The sequence below is a fragment of the Phyllobates terribilis genome, unplaced genomic scaffold (genome assembly GCF_046119375.1).
Source record: "Phyllobates terribilis strain yellow unplaced genomic scaffold, ASM4611937v1 Scaffold_25__1_contigs__length_18738178, whole genome shotgun sequence".
Lineage (NCBI taxonomy): Eukaryota > Metazoa > Chordata > Amphibia > Anura > Dendrobatidae > Phyllobates > Phyllobates terribilis.
Genome location: NW_027362785.1, coordinates 2442747 through 2458411, shown reverse-complemented (window position 1 = coordinate 2458411; position 15665 = coordinate 2442747). Strand labels below are relative to the sequence as shown.

At 46.4% G+C, this 15665-nt stretch overlaps 1 protein-coding gene across 13 annotated transcripts in view; it reads left to right on the top strand.

Annotated features, from left to right (window-relative positions):
• SHISA6 (shisa family member 6) overlaps positions 1-14818 on the top strand; it is a 635156-nt gene extending 620338 nt beyond the window's left edge. For all 13 annotated transcript variants that reach the window (XM_073660256.1, XM_073660257.1, XM_073660254.1 and 10 more), the window contains one exon: positions 12011-14818. In XM_073660256.1, the coding sequence (XP_073516357.1) occupies positions 12011-12585 (575 nt within the window). In that variant the 3' untranslated portion in view covers positions 12586-14818. The remainder of the gene's footprint in view (positions 1-12010) is intronic.
• The last annotated feature ends 847 nt before the right edge of the window (positions 14819-15665 follow it).

Genomic DNA, 15665 nt, shown 5'->3' with positions numbered 1-15665 from the left:
ACTCCTTGCTGAGGAGTTTCTCAGGGGCGTCGCTTCAGGATAGCGTGTGGCATAGTCCAGGATGACCAATATACACTGCTCAAAAAAATAAAGGGAACAGTGAAATCCCCCATCCTAGATCTGAATGAATGAAATCTTCTCATTGAAAACTTTGTTCTGTACAAAGCTGAATGTGCTGACAACAAAATCACACAAAAATCATCAATGGAAATCACATTTATTAACCAATGGAGGCCTGGATCTGGAGTCACCCCCAAAATTAAAGTGGAAAAACACACTACAGGCCAATCCAACTGTGATGTAATGTCCTTAAAACAAGTCAGAATGAGGCTGAGTATTGTGTGTGGCCTCCACGTGCCTGTATGACCTCCCTACAACGCCTGGGCATGCTCCTGATGAGGCTGAGTATTGTGTGTGGCCTCCACGTGCCTGTATGACCTCCCTACAACACCTGGGCATGCTCCTGATGAGGCTGAGTATTGTGTGTGGCCTCCACGTGCCTGTATGACCTCCCTACAACGCCTGGGCATGCTCCTGATGAGGCTGAGTATTGTGTGTGACCTCCACGTGCCTGTATGACCTCCCTACAACGCCTGGGCATGCTCCTGATGAGGCTGAGTATTGTGTGTGGCCTCCACGTGCCTGTATGACCTCCCTACAACGCCTGGGCATGCTCCTGATGAGGCTGAGTATTGTGTGTGGCCTCCACGTGCCTGTATGACCTCCCTACAACGCCTGGGCATGCTCCTGATGAGGCTGAGCATTGTGTGTGGCCTCCACGTGCCTGTATGACCTCCCTACAACGCCTGGGCATGCTCCTGATGAGGCTGAGTATTGTGTGTGGCCTCCACGTGCCTGTATGACCTCCCTACAACGCCTGGGCATGCTCCTGATGAGGCTGAGTATTGTGTGTGGCCTCCACGTGCCTGTATGACCTCCCTACAACGCCTGGGCATGCTCCTGATGAGGCTGAGTATTGTGTGTGGCCTCCACGTGCCTGTATGACCTCCCTACAACGCCTGGGCATGCTCCTGATGAGGCTGAGTATTGTGTGTGGCCTCCACGTGCCTGTATGACCTCCCTACAACGCCTGGGCATGCTCCTAATGAGGCTCAGTATTGTGTGTTGCCTCCACGTGCCTGTATGACCTCCCTACAACGCCTGGGCATGCTCCTGATGAGGCTGAGTATTGTGTGTGGCCTCCACGTGCCTGTATGACCTCCCTACAACGCCTGGGCATGCTCCTAATGAGGCTCAGTATTGTGTGTTGCCTCCACGTGCCTGTATGACCTCCCTACAACGCCTGGGCATGCTCCTGATGAGGCTGAGTATTGTGTGTGGCCTCCACGTGCCTGTATGACCTCCCTACAACGCCTGGGCATGCTCCTAATGAGGCTCAGTATTGTGTGTTGCCTCCACGTGCCTGTATGACCTCCCTACAACGCCTGGGCATGCTCCTGATGAGGCTCAGTATTGTGTGTGGCCTCCACGTGCCTGTATGACCTCCCTACAACACCTGGGCATGCTCCTGATGAGGCTGAGTATTGTGTGTGGCCTCCACGTGCCTGTATGACCTCCCTACAACGCCTGGGCATGCTCCTGATGAGGTTGAGTATTGTGTGTGGCCTCCACGTGCCTGTATGACCTCCCTACAATGCCTGGGCATGCTCCTGATGAGGCTGAGTATTGTGTGTGGCCTCCACGTGCCTGTATGACCTCCCTACAACGCCTGGGCATGCTCCTGATGAGGCTGAGTATTGTGTGTGGCCTCTACGTGCCTGTATGACCTCCCTACAACGCCTGGGCATGCTCCTGATGAGGCTGAGTATTGTGTGTGGCCTCCACGTGCCTGTATGACCTCCCTACAACGCCTGGGCATGCTCCTGATGAGGCTCAGTATTGTGTGTGGCCTCCACGTGGCTGTATGACCTCCCTACAACGCCTGGGCATGCTCCTAATGAGGCTGAGTATTGTGTGTGGCCTCCACGTGCCTGTATGACCTCCCTACAACGCCTGGGCATGCTCCTGATGAGGCTGAGTATTGTGTGTGGCCTCCACGTGCCTGTATGACCTCCCTACAACGCCTGGGCATGCTCCTGATGAGGCTCAGTATTGTGTGTGGCCTCCACGTGCCTGTATGACCTCCCTACAACGCCTGGGCATGCTCCTGATGAGGCTGAGTATTGTGTGTGACCTCCACGTGCCTGTATGACCTCCCTACAACGCCTGGGCATGCTCCTGATGAGGCTGAGTATTGTGTGTGGCCTCCACGTGCCTGTATGACCTCCCTACAACGCCTGAGCATGCTCCTGATGAGGCTGAGTATTGTGTGTGGCCTCCACGTGCCTGTATGACCTCCCTACAACGCCTGGGCATGCTCCTGATGAGGCTGAGTATTGTGTGTGGCCTCCACGTGCCTGTATGACCTCCCTACAACGCCTGGGCATGCTCCTGATGAGGCTGAGTATTGTGTGTGGCCTCCACGTGCCTGTATGACCTCCCTACAACGCTTGGGCATGCTCCTGATGAGGCTGAGTATTGTGTGTGGCCTCCACGTGCCTGTATGACCTCCCTACAACGCCTGAGCATGCTCCTGATGAGGCTGAGTATTGTGTGTGGCCTCCACGTGCCTGTATGACCTCCCTACAACGCCTGGGCATGCTCCTGATGAGGCTGAGTATTGTGTGTGGCCTCCACGTGCCTGTATGACCTCCCTACAATGCCTGGGCATGCTCCTGATGAGGCTGAGTATATTGTGTGTGGCCTCCACGTGCCTGTATGACCTCCCTACAATGCCTGGGCGTGCTCCTGATGAGGCTGAGTATTGTGTGTGGCCTCCACGTGCCTGTATGACCTCCCTACAACACCTGGGCATGCTCCTGATGAGGCTCAGTATTGTGTGTGGCCTCCACGTGCCTGTATGACCTCCCTACAACGCCTGGGCATGCTCCTGATGAGGCTGAGTATTGTGTGTGGCCTCCATGTGCCTGTATGACCTCTCTACAACGCCTGGGCATGCTCCTGATGAGGCTGAGTATTGTGTGTGGCCTCCACGTGCCTGTATGACCTCCCTACAACTCCTGGGCATGCTCCTGATGAGGATCAGTATTGTGTGTGGCCTCCACGTTCCTGTATGACCTCCCTACAACGCCTGGGCATGCTCCTGATGAGTCTCAGTATTGTGTGTGGCCTCCACGTGCCTGTATGACCTCCCTACAATGCCTGGGCATGCTCCTGATGAGGTTGTGGATGGTCTCCTGTGGGATCTCCTCCCAGACCTGGACTAAAGCATCCGCCAACTCTTGGACAGTCTGTGGTGCAACGTGACGTTGGTGGATGGAGCGAGACATGATGTCCCAGATGTGCTCAATCGGATTCAGGTCTGGGGAACGGGCGGCCAGTCCATAGCTTCAATGCCTTCATCTTGCAGGAACTGCTGACACACTCCAGCCACATGAGGTCTGGCATTGTCCTGCATTAGGAGAAACCCAGGGCCAACCGCACCAGCAAATGGACTCACAAGGGGTCTGAGGATCTCATCTCGGTACCTAATGGCAGTCAGGCTACCTCTGGCGAGCACATGGAGGGCTGTGCGGCCCTCCAAAGAAATGCCACCCCACACCATTACTGACCCACTGCCAAACCGGTCATGGTGAAGGATGTTGCAGGCAGCAGATCGCTTTCCACGGCGTCTCCAGACTCTGTCACGTCTGTCACATGTGCTCAGTGTGAACCTGCTTTCATCTGTGAAGAGCACAGGGCGCCAGTGGCCACTTTGCCAATCCTGGTGTTCTGTGGCAAATGCCAAGCATCCTGCACGGTGTTGGGCTGTGAGCACAACCCCCATCTGTGGACGTCAGGCCTTCACACCACCGTCATGGATTCGGTTTCTAGCCGTTTGTGCAGACACATGCACATTTGTGGCCTGCTGGAGGTCATTTTGCAGGGCTCTGGCAGTGCTTCTCCTGTTCCTCCTTGCACAAAGGTGGAGGTAGCGGTACTGCTGCTGGGTTGTTGCCCTCTTATGGCCCCCTCCATGTCTCCTGGTGTACTGGCCTGTCTCCTGGTAGCGCCTCCAGCCTCTGGACACTACGCTGACAGACACAGCAAACCTTCTTGCCACAGCTCGCATTGATGTGCCATCCTGGATGAGCTGCACTACCTGAGCAACTTCTGTGGGTTGTAGAGTCCGTCTCATGCTACCACGAGTGTGAAAGCACAACCACCATTCAAAAGTGACCAAAACATCAGCCAGAAAGCATTGGTGCTGAGATGTGGACTGTGGTTCCCACCTGCAGAACCACTCCTTTATTGAGGGTGTCTTGATAATTGCCAATAATTTCCATCTATTGTCTATTCCATTTGCACAACAGCATGTGAAATTGATTGTCAATCAGTGTTGCTTCCTAAGTGGACAGTTTGATTTCACAGAAGTTTGATTCACTTGGAGTTATATTCTGTTGTTTAAGTGTTCCCTTTATTTTTTTGAGCAGTGTATATTGACGCCCACGAACAGATTTAACCAGGGGACCGACCAAGTCCATGGCAATTCTCTCAAACGGCACTTCAATGATGGGCAATGGCACGAGGGGACTACGAAAATCACAGTGTCTTAAAGTAGTGTAGTAGGACCTGCACTACTTTAAGATTTCCCAGTGAAATCCGGGCCAATAGAACCTCTCCATGATCCGTTCCTGAGTTTTTTCCACTACCAGATGGCCACCCAAGACATGTGAATGGGCCATGTCCAACACCCTCCATTTGTAGGGCCCTGGTACCAATAAGTGTTCCACAAGCTCATACCCCACTTTCGTGTCCCGGCACAATAACTCCCCACTCAACATAAAATAAGGAAATCTCGTGTCAGCCCCTGTCTTCTGAGCAATACCATTTATGACTGTGACATTGTTAAATGCTTCCCTCAAAGTTAGATCCCTATGTTGGGTGGACCCAAAATTTTCGCTGGTCACCCCTAACTTAGGAATGTCAGTCTCAGGGGACACTGCCTCCTCATCCCCCACAAAGACACAAAAGTCAAAGCCGTCAGACTCTGGGTGTGGTGATACCTCTTTAGGGTTAGCCGGTTTCGTATCCGAGCCACCGAGCACTGAACCCTTTCCCCACAGATCCCAAAACAAACAAAAGTCCCAGCCTATAATTATGGGGTGCAATAAGTCCTGGACGACGCCGACCTCATGGGACTCAGTACCTTGGGCCATTTAAATGTCCACTCTGGCCACCGGAAAGTCTTTAGCATCACCATGGATGCAGCGGACACCAACATTGTTCCTTCGGATCAGCTGGAGTGGAAGTGTGGCCTTCACGAGGGTCATCAGACTCCCTGAGTCTAGCAGTCCAGTTGCTTGCCTACCATTTACCTTTACGGGACAAGCTTGAGGCCCCTCGCTGGGCGGACAGTTCACACTGCATGCCGAATGTGTATAGTATGAACAGCGGCGTCCCAGACTACAGTCCATTAGCTTGGAGGTCAGGGGACAATGGGCTGCTATATGGTCTGGGCCGTGGCATTTCCAGCATAAAATATCGCCAGCATGAACCTTTGGCATTACCTCCCCCCGCCCCTTTGGACCTTGGACACCCCACCCCACTTTTGGGCCTCCGCCCCGTGTTGGGATCCCCAGTATGGAGTGGGCTGCCTTCCCAAGGAACCCTCAACCCCCTGATACCTCTCAACCAGTCCAATCAATTCATCCAGGAATCACCCTGGGCAACCCAAGTCTGTATTGGCCTCGGAAGGGAGTGCACAAACTGGTCCATCACTACTCTCTCTACCATCTGCGCAGGGTTAAAGGACTCCGGCTGCAGCCATTTTTGAACCAGGTGCAGTAGGTCAAAGATTTGGGAGCGAGAGGGTTTCTCTGCGACTGCGTCCTAACAGTCATCGTTACTCCCAAGCGCACCAGAATTTCAGCTTTTAGCTTGCGATACTCATTGGCGTCTTGCAAGGCCAAGTCATAGTAAGCCGTCTGGGACTCCCTGGTCAAGTATGGCGCCAGCACCTCTGCCCACTGGTTCTCCCTCTTGGCGACCCTTTCAAATACAGTCAAAAAGGCCTCTATGTCATCACCCAGGGTCATTTTCTGCAGGGCTCTCCTTACCACCTTCCGGATGGAAAAATCGTCCACTGACCTTGTCGGAGCTGTTGCCGTGCCACAAATCGCTTCTGCAAGAAAATCAATTTGCTGCTGCTGATCCTATTGCTGCTGCAGCTGCTGCATAAGCAGCTTACTTGTCTCCTGTTGCGCCATTTGGTGCTGCTGTAACAATTGCTAGTGCGGCTGATGCTGTGTCTGCTGCTCATGCACCAGATGTTTAAGCAGGTCCTCCATTTTGTCTGGCGTCGCTTGCCGGTTTGTGGCAAACTTCACCCAGAACATGAAGTACGTCTTGTAGCAGTCACACTTATTTGCTGGGAACGCTGCCTGCACTTCTAACACCAATTGTAGGTGTGCTACTCACTTGGGTGCGTCAAGAGGCCAAACAGGAAGTGTTTCCATTTAAATGTCCAAGTCGATTTAATGCTCCATAAAGCGTCCAGAAGCAAAAGGGTAAATAAACAGCCTTCAGTGCGGGCAAACCAAAGAAAACAGTTCTTTAGACAAAGTCTCAGGTTAGCCAGTCCTGTGGTCACACAGGCTGGATAGCATCCAGTCCACTGGCTCAGTCTGGATATCACACAGGAGGTCTTTTCCCTCCACACACACAGAAACAATGTGTCACACAACAGACTCCATTTTAACCTCTTAACCACACCCAGAGGTGAGGTATGTGGGTAGCCAGACCTGCCCATCTCTCAGGCCGCCCGGATGCACCAAGCAATCCTCTTAGTGCTACTGTATGTGCACTAGAGCAACACTCCAGGATTACATCACAGATGACAACCATCTTTATGGCACATACCTCCCATCAACTACATGTCCAGTAGCTGCCTTACAACATCTACTTAAATATAGGGAAGCCTATCGGATACATGAGCGGCAATCCCTGGCTCCCAAAAAGTCTGAATCGGGAGTATGACCTCTTCTCTTTTATTTAAATTCATGAGTGTAGTAATTATGGCTATTCTTGAATAATGTTCCCTAGGATACTGTTATCATGTTATTTCATAGGGGTCGTACTATATCCCCATCCTCCTGCTGTTCTCCAACTGGACATACTTTATACCACCTTCACCATCATGTGTCCTTTTTTCCAGCCTTTCCTGCATCTGTGGAACGTATATCCTGCTCTGTTGGACCATGATGCTGTGCACGTGTTTATTTGCTATCCATCACCATCTTAGGTTCAGGACCTTCACGCGTCACTAGTGACGTCGTTACAGCCCTGCAGGTCCTGTACCTCCGCCATACTTATTCCGGTGCACCGTAGTCTTCTTTGGCACAGTGCTTGTGCTCTAAACCCGCCCACCATCTTTTAAACCACTTCGGTCTCCAGCACCTGGCGCCACAGAGAACAAGCGGCAGATACCGAATTCTTATTGCCACATTCTTCACCTATAAGGATTGTTTTCCGGGGTAGGTCCTCTTGCTGCACCACTCTTCAAGAATGATTAGATTGACCCTCCAACTTTTTACAATGTCCTCCTTTTTCCTCCTACGTGCACAGTTATCAGACCCTCATTTTCGCAGCAGAGTTCTTTTTCGTTAAGAAGAAAGGTGGGGGTCTCCGTCCCTGTTTAGATTTCCAAGAATTGAATCAAATTACTGTCCGAGATCCTTATCCTCTTCCTCTGATTCCGCATTTATTCAACCAGGTTGTGGGAGCTAAGGTGTTCTCCAAGTTGGATTTAAGGGGAGCCTATAATCTAGTTAGAATCAGAGAGGGGGATGAATGGAAAACGGCTTTCAATACTCCTGAGGGGCATTTCGAGAGTCTTGTTATGCCTTTTGGTCTCACCACTGCACCTGCAGTTTTCCAGCATTTTATAACTTATATTTTCCACCATTTAGTGGGCAGGTTTATGGTGGTCTATCTGGATGATATTTTGGTTTACTCACCTGATTTAGAGACACATCAGGGTCATGTTAAACAGGTAATACAGATTTTAAGAGATAACAAACTATATGCCAAACTAGAGAAATGAGTTTTCGCTGTCTATGCGGAGCAATTTTTTGGGTACGTGTTGTCACCGTCGAGTTTTCGGATGGATCCGGAGAAGATCCATGCTGTACTTGATTGGGACCGTCCGGAGAACCTGAAGGCTCTACAACGTTTTCGGGGCTTTACTAATTTTCAACGGAAATTTATCCAAAATTATTCGGTAATTGTGAAACCCCTCCCTGCCATGACAAGAAAAGGGTCAGATTTCTCTAAATGGCCGAATGCCGCCCAGCAGGATGTTTTGCCACAGCACCTATACTCAGTCAACCTGATGTTTCTCAACCTTTCATTGTAGAAGTTGATGCATCGGAGGTCGGGGCTGGGGCTGTGTTGTCTCAGGGTCCGTACCCTGGCGAATGGCGTCCATGCACTTTCTTTTCCAAAAAGTTGTCTTCAGCCGAGAGAAATTATGACGTGGGTAATTGGGAGCTTTTGGCAATTAAATTGGCTTTCGAAGAATGAAGTCAATGGTTGGAGGGGGCAGTCCACCCTATTACTGTTATCACGGACCATAAGAACCTGTCATATCTTCAGTCTGCTAAACGTCTCAACCCTAGGCAAGCTAGGTGGTCTCTGTTTTTTACTAGATTCAATTTTGTTGTTACTTTTCGTCCAGGGGTCAAAAACTTCAAGGTTGGTGCTTTATCCCGGAGCTTCCCGGGTGGTAGTGATCATGATAACCCTGCCCCTATTTTGCAGAAGGGGGTAGTCATTTCGGCCTTGTGCCCAGACCTGGAGGAGGAGGTGTTGGAGGCTCAGGGGGACGCCCCTGTCTCCTGCCCTTCGGGGAGGTTATTTGTACCATTTAATCTGTGCCGTAAAGTAATTAGGGAACATCACAACTCTGTGCTTGCTGGTCATCCAGGTGGTAAGGCAACTGCGGACCTCCTTTCTCGTCGTTTTTGGTGGCCGGGGTTGCATCAGGATGTGGTTGACCATGGGTCTGCTTGCAGTATTTGCGCGCGTTCTAAAGTATCGCATACCCATCTGTCTGGTTCTCTTCTGCCGCTGCCTATTCCTAGCAGACCATGGACACACTTGTCCATGGATTTTATTACTGACCTACCGGTATCCGCAGGCAAAGCTGTGGTTCTGGTGGTTGTAGATAGGTTCAGTAAGATAGTACATTTCATCACACTTCCGAATGCCAAGACTCTTGCTCGGGTATTCATTAATGAGATCATGAAGCTTCACGGGGTTCCTTCCGATGTGGTGTCAGATGGGGGTACCCAGTTCGTTTCTAAATTCTGGAAAGCTTTCAGTACTCGACCGGGGGTGCGGTTGTCTTTTTCTTCTGCCTTCTATCCTCAGTCGAATGGACAGACCGAGCGCATAAATCAGAATTTGGAAACTTACCTCAGGTGTTTTGTCTCCGAGAACCAGGAGGATTGGGCATCTTACCGTTGGCCGAGTTTGCTATATGGACCTAGATTTATTGGTCCCTTTAGAATATCCGCCGTCATTAACCCAGCAGCGTTTCTTCTGGAGTTACCCCAGGCTCTTAGGATCCACAATGTTTTTCACAGGTCTCTGCTCAAGAAGCATGTGGTACCTCTTGAGTCCTCCCCCCTTACTGCCACCCCCAATCATGGTTGATTTAGAGTTCCAAATTTTGAAGATTGTGGATTCTCGTCTTCAGCGTCGTTCCCTTCAGTACTTGGTGCACTGGAGGGGTTATGATCCAGAGGAAAGGATGTGGGTTTCAGCATCGGAGGTGAATGCCCCTTTGTTAGTTTGTTCATTCCATGCCTCTCATCCAGAGAAACCTGGTCCTGAGTGTCCGGAGGCCACTAGTAGAAGGTGGGGTACTGTCACAGGTGTGTCAGGTTTGACAGACAGTCATACGAGGTCCGGCTGTAGAAGGTCGGTGCGTTTGACCTTGCAAACATTTTCCTTATCCTTTCATGATCCCTCTCGCTTTAGGACCCAACGGTGATCCTCACCTTGCTTGGGGATTATACCTTTAGGACCCAGCGGTCATCTTCACCTTCTGCTGCTAATTAGCACGCCTTTGTTGTATCCTTAAATACACTCAGTTTCTCCAGAGAGTTGCTGGTGATAGAGTGTTCTGATCTATTCAGATTGGAATTCGATTAGTCAGCTAGAATTCTCTTGGGAGTTCCTTTGTGGATTGTTGCCATGTTCTGTCCTTTGTCATCTTGAAGCTAAGTGTATTCCCTTGTTTGGTTTCTTTCCCTTGTGTGTACTTTAGTTTGCAGTGGTGCTGACTAGTGCTCACCTCTCTCCCTCCCTACCTAGCTTTAGGGTCAGCTAGGGCCAGGTTTCCTGCTCGGCAATAGGTGCAGCACCTATATAGGGTCCATAGGGGAGTAAGGGTTTGTAGTTTGAGCTGTTTAGGGGTCTCCACTACCCCTTACCCTATTTGTAGTGCACCCTTCCCTTTTCCTGTCATTGACATGAAGGTGGCCAAGTAGGGCCAGAATACCTCCCGTAGCTGGGACCTCTGGTCCATGGATAACTGCGGGTTGAATTCCACATCTTCAATAGACCCACCATGCTAGAAAATTCACCAGGACTTCACTCTCGCCTTCTTTGGTGTGGCTACACACAGGAAGGACGCAGACTTCACTGTCATGATGAACTTTCATCACATTGACATGGAAGACCTTATGCCTCTTCTTCGTATGGTCAATGGTGACCACGTAATTTAGGTAATTGAGGCACTGGTGTACAAGGTATGGACCTTCACAGGTAGCCTGAAGCTTGTTCTGAGTCATGGGGATTAGGACCCACACCTTCTAACCCAGAGAGTTGGTAACATGTCCCCATAGAAGTGGTGGGACAGCTGGGTCTTGCATCATTGGGGGGGGGTCATTGAGCAAATCGGAGAGAGTATCAGATCTTCTTTCCATGGCCCTGATTCACAATTCTTAGCGAATCCATGCTCCTATGGTTGATGTATGACTTTCTCAATAAAAAAAATGACAGCCTAATATTTTTACTCTTTTGTTTGATTTGGTTCTTTATCTGCTTTTAAGACTCGTGTGAAAATGGAAAATTCTGAAGAGTTCCAAAATTGCATGCACCACTATAGAATATATGCCATGACAAGGTGACCGCTCTCTGGTGGGACGCTGAACCAAATATTTATCAGACATGTCTTTCATGAGCTAAAAGCTACAAATATAGAGGGTCAGGAGAATCCAACCCTAATTCATAACAGCCTTAACCTGAGGGAAGGAGATCAGCCAAATATGGAGCCCATCACCCCCTCCAATAGTGTACTAGAAAAAACTGACCTCCGAATACAAGAAAGTAGTTAGATAGATAGCCCATCTGTTATATAAAAGATGGCCAGAGATCCATTGTGCCTAAAATCTGTCTAGAGAGTGTAGCTTGGTGGACAAGCTATGAGGTAGGAAAGTGTCATCTTAGGAGTACATCTCTTGAACATTCAGTATTTTATGCTTCCACCAACTTTTCCCCTACTAGTATTTTTGTTAAAAAAAAAAGGTATTGCCTGATGTTGATAGACACTGGATTGTATAGGAATCGGCTCAAAATTTAACATTAGGCATGGTCTCGGCTTGACCAGTATCTAGGTCACCCTGGATCTCCACGCTGGTGGGATCTGGCATCTCATCAGGTTTACCTCCAGATCTAGAGTACACACAATGCCATCGTTGATGTTCAACCCAACCTTCCAACCGATAATATACAAAAGGTCTCACACATGTACAGTATTTTGGTTCTCAATGGATTTTTGGAGTCTCCCTTGAGGTTGTGACTTGTAGGTTTCATCTCCATTTCAACAGCCTAATACATCTCAATGACTCATTGTTTCCAAGGCCAAAAGATTTGAAGATCATCAAAAGCTCAAAACAATTGTAGAGTCTAATCGTCTTTATTTCTTTTTTTCTTATTACAGCTGACAAAGAAGCAGATGAATACTATATGAGAAGACGGCATCTTCCTGATCTGGCGGCCAGAGGAACACTTCCCCTCAATGTCATAAAAATGACTCAGGATCCGTCGAACTATAGAGAGAGGCCGAGAAGACCTGTGCGGGCTATGTCTCAGGACCGAGTTTTGTCTCCGGACAAGAACATGCAGGAAGAAGGGTACGGCATGCCATATGATCGAATTCTTTCAGATGAGCAGCTTCTATCTGCCGAACGGCTACACTCTCAAGATCCTCTACTGTCACCAGACAAGGCCATGACCCTCAAGAGGTCTGACTTTCAAGAGAAGTCTATGTCAAGAGCCATTTCCCAAACGGATGTCTTTGTTTCCACTCCCGTGTTGGATCGTTACCGGATGACAAAAATGCATTCTCATCCCAGTGCCTCAAATAACTTATATAATACGTTGGGTGTGAACCAAACTGCTGCCAAACGCCAAGCCTTCGCTTCACGGAGGCACAACACGGTGGAACAACTGCATTATATTCCCGGACACCACCAACAGTACCGCACAGCTAGCAAAACAGAAGTGACTGTTTGATTTACGTGATGTGATTTGTAGATTATCGTTACAGACTGAAGCAGTCCCAGGATACCACACTAAAGTGGCCTTGTGGGCCAAGAAGACCGCCGATTTTATGTCACATCGGTCAACCTCATGCCCATTGCTCATTCTTGTCAGTGTCACGAGTGGTCACGCAAAACAGAAGAAACTGGATCAGAAAGATAGGATTGTTGAGGGAGTTATCTAAGGGCTTATCTTTGCTAAGGGTTTATCGATGGGTTCATCAAAAAGGAGACTTTTTTTTTTTTGGAAACTTGGTCAACCGTGATCATTTGTATATTGACTGTGGGGACGGAGCCTCCAGGCTGTAGTACCAACATGGCCAATTATTATTTCTATATGTAGCATGTAGTCAACTCCGTAATGCCTCAAGTCCTTCATCGGTCCATCCGGTAGGTTGCCGGCATTTCTCTCTCGGTGGTGCGGTCAAAAAGTCAAAAAAAGTGTGGTGGAGAGGATTTTATCTGGAAAAAGGGTCATCTTTTTACGAAATATTTATTAGTGCCTATAAAAAGTCTGCTCTCTTAAGGTAGGAATTAGTTGGGGTGCGTCTCAACAAGCACAAAACTAGAGCCCATCGTCCATCCATCCAATTTTTATCTTAACGCTCATTGTAAATAGACGTGGTAGGTTAGATCGGGGACGGGGATTTCTTCTAGTCAATGATGACATCACGCGTCTGTAAAACACATGGATATTTTGTAAGAACTTCTATCGACCTCACACGCCTTCCATCACACCGTCGGCCGGTGAAGACATTTTCAATGTCTTCAAGAAAGTTGACACATTTGCCGTCTTCACCGCTGTTTTCGAACCCGCCCGGCCATCATATTAAAATGAAACTTTTTTTTTTTGTTTTTTTAATATGAAGATTTACGACTCGTGATGTGGGCATATGTAGATTACTCATGTTGTAAAAAATATATATATATATATATATATATATATATATATATATAAAATACTTGTATCTGAAAAAAAAAGTGTAATTATCCTTTTATCTAATATCTTATCCGTGTTGAAAAAAATAAATAAAAATAAACCTAAGCTTACGGGATAGAGGCCATTCTACAACTCTGTAGATTTTACTAAATAAGTGACCCATATTAACATACTTGTGCCATATATTTCTAAAAGTAAGTCTCATTTGCAGTTTTTTTCTATGTTTTTTAAAATAAGAGTTAAAAAAAACAACTTATTTAACCTTAGGTATTACAGTAATACCACATGCACACCCCCAGGCTTGTTACATTTTTACAAAAATATATATATATATATATTCAATATAAATATTCAGTGTAATTACGTTTCTCGACGGTCATCTCTCGGTTTTCACGGACATTTTCTAGTGCTACGTGGTCTACATCGTTTTCTAGACATGTACGATATGACATTTTGTAAGCAAAACTGTATAAAAAGAGAAAAAAAAAATCTCAACTTTGCAAAAACAGGCAGCAGATGTTTCATTGACACCTGCAGGCTTCCAGAGGTATTACAGTCTGTAAAAATAAAACGGAAATCAATATTGTGAATTTTATTTTTTTTTTTTAATTTAAAAAAATTCTGCAATATTTTAATCATTTTTACGCCAAACAAATGATCATTCAATTGGTAAAACTATTTTTTTTTTTTATGTACGGAAAGGAATCGGGAAAAATGCTATTAATATGTCTGTCGGCATAATTGCACAAATAAGTGTCTTAGGTTATAAAGTCTTGGTTGGTTGAGTTAAAAAAATAAAAAAAAAAATAAAAAAAAATCTTGGTTGGTTTAGAATAGTGAATTTCCTGTGTTTTTTCGAAAATTTAATATTTTTGTATGTGCGCTCTCGTCTTTCTGGACAGGGTTTACATTTTAGCGTGATGTGATTAAATTGTTAAAAAAAAAAGAAAAAAAAAAATGTTAAAAAATGAAAACGTAAAAAAAGTAGAATTGATTTAAAAATATATAGACGCATATATGATAATTATGGATTTAATATTTAAAAATATAGAAAAAAAAAGGCTAATTTAGTCCAAAAAAGCCCCAGATTATTTTACATAGGTATGGCAACGCATATTATTTATTTTTATTTTTTTGGGGGGGGTGGTCATTCCATCAAAACCAGCAATAAAATAATTTTCTAATTTTTTTCTTTTTTTTTTTCTTTTGTTAAATTTGTGGCTGTAAAATAAAATCCTATTTTTTAAGTTCCAGTGAAATCGGGCAATTAATAATAAATATATAATAATAATAATAATAATAATAATAATAATAAAAAATAAAAAAAATCAATCAGCTGTGACGTAATCTAGAATAAATAAATCTTTTATTCTGCCTTATTTTAGGCTAGTTTTAGATGAAAATAAGAATTGCCTATAGATTTTTTTTTTTTGGGGGGGGGCGTTCGATATGCGTTGTCTGTTGTTCTGCTTGTCATATATTACACTGGCATCTTAATTTCATGGTATACTAAACTTCAGACATAAAATGTACATTAGAGGAAGCGAAAAATGTTTTTGTAAGGTGTGTAATAAATTACGTATGAAATAAAGGTGAAATGTTTTTAACCCTGGAGACTTCGTCAGCTCGTAAAAGCTGGGAGGGGGGGTGGGGGAGTTAGATAAGGCAATGGTATACTGTTGACATCGTACTTTAAAAAAATAAAGGATATTTACCCTTTGAAATCTTGATGAACTCTTCGTATTATTGAGATTTTTCAAAAATTTTACCAAAATTTTTTACCTAAATTTTAAGGCACTTACATCTTGTACAGTAGGTAGAAAAACAAAGAACCTAAGAGAACCTTCTAAAGAAAGGAGGAATACAATTTTGAAAACATTGGCCAATTTACCAAAAAGGTATGAAGATAAAGGAGAGTGGAGAGGCAATTTTTGAGAACAGAAGGTTTCAGGGAAGAATTGTCCCACCGGAGAATCCACTGGTGGATCCAGACGAAAGCAGAAGACAACTCTAGTCCTCAAAATAATCTTCTCCGTCTCCACTTGGGTCGAAATTAAGAGAGTTAGTTAAGAGAGAAGTTAGCAGGTGAGAAGTCATGCGGTGAAGATCAGAGA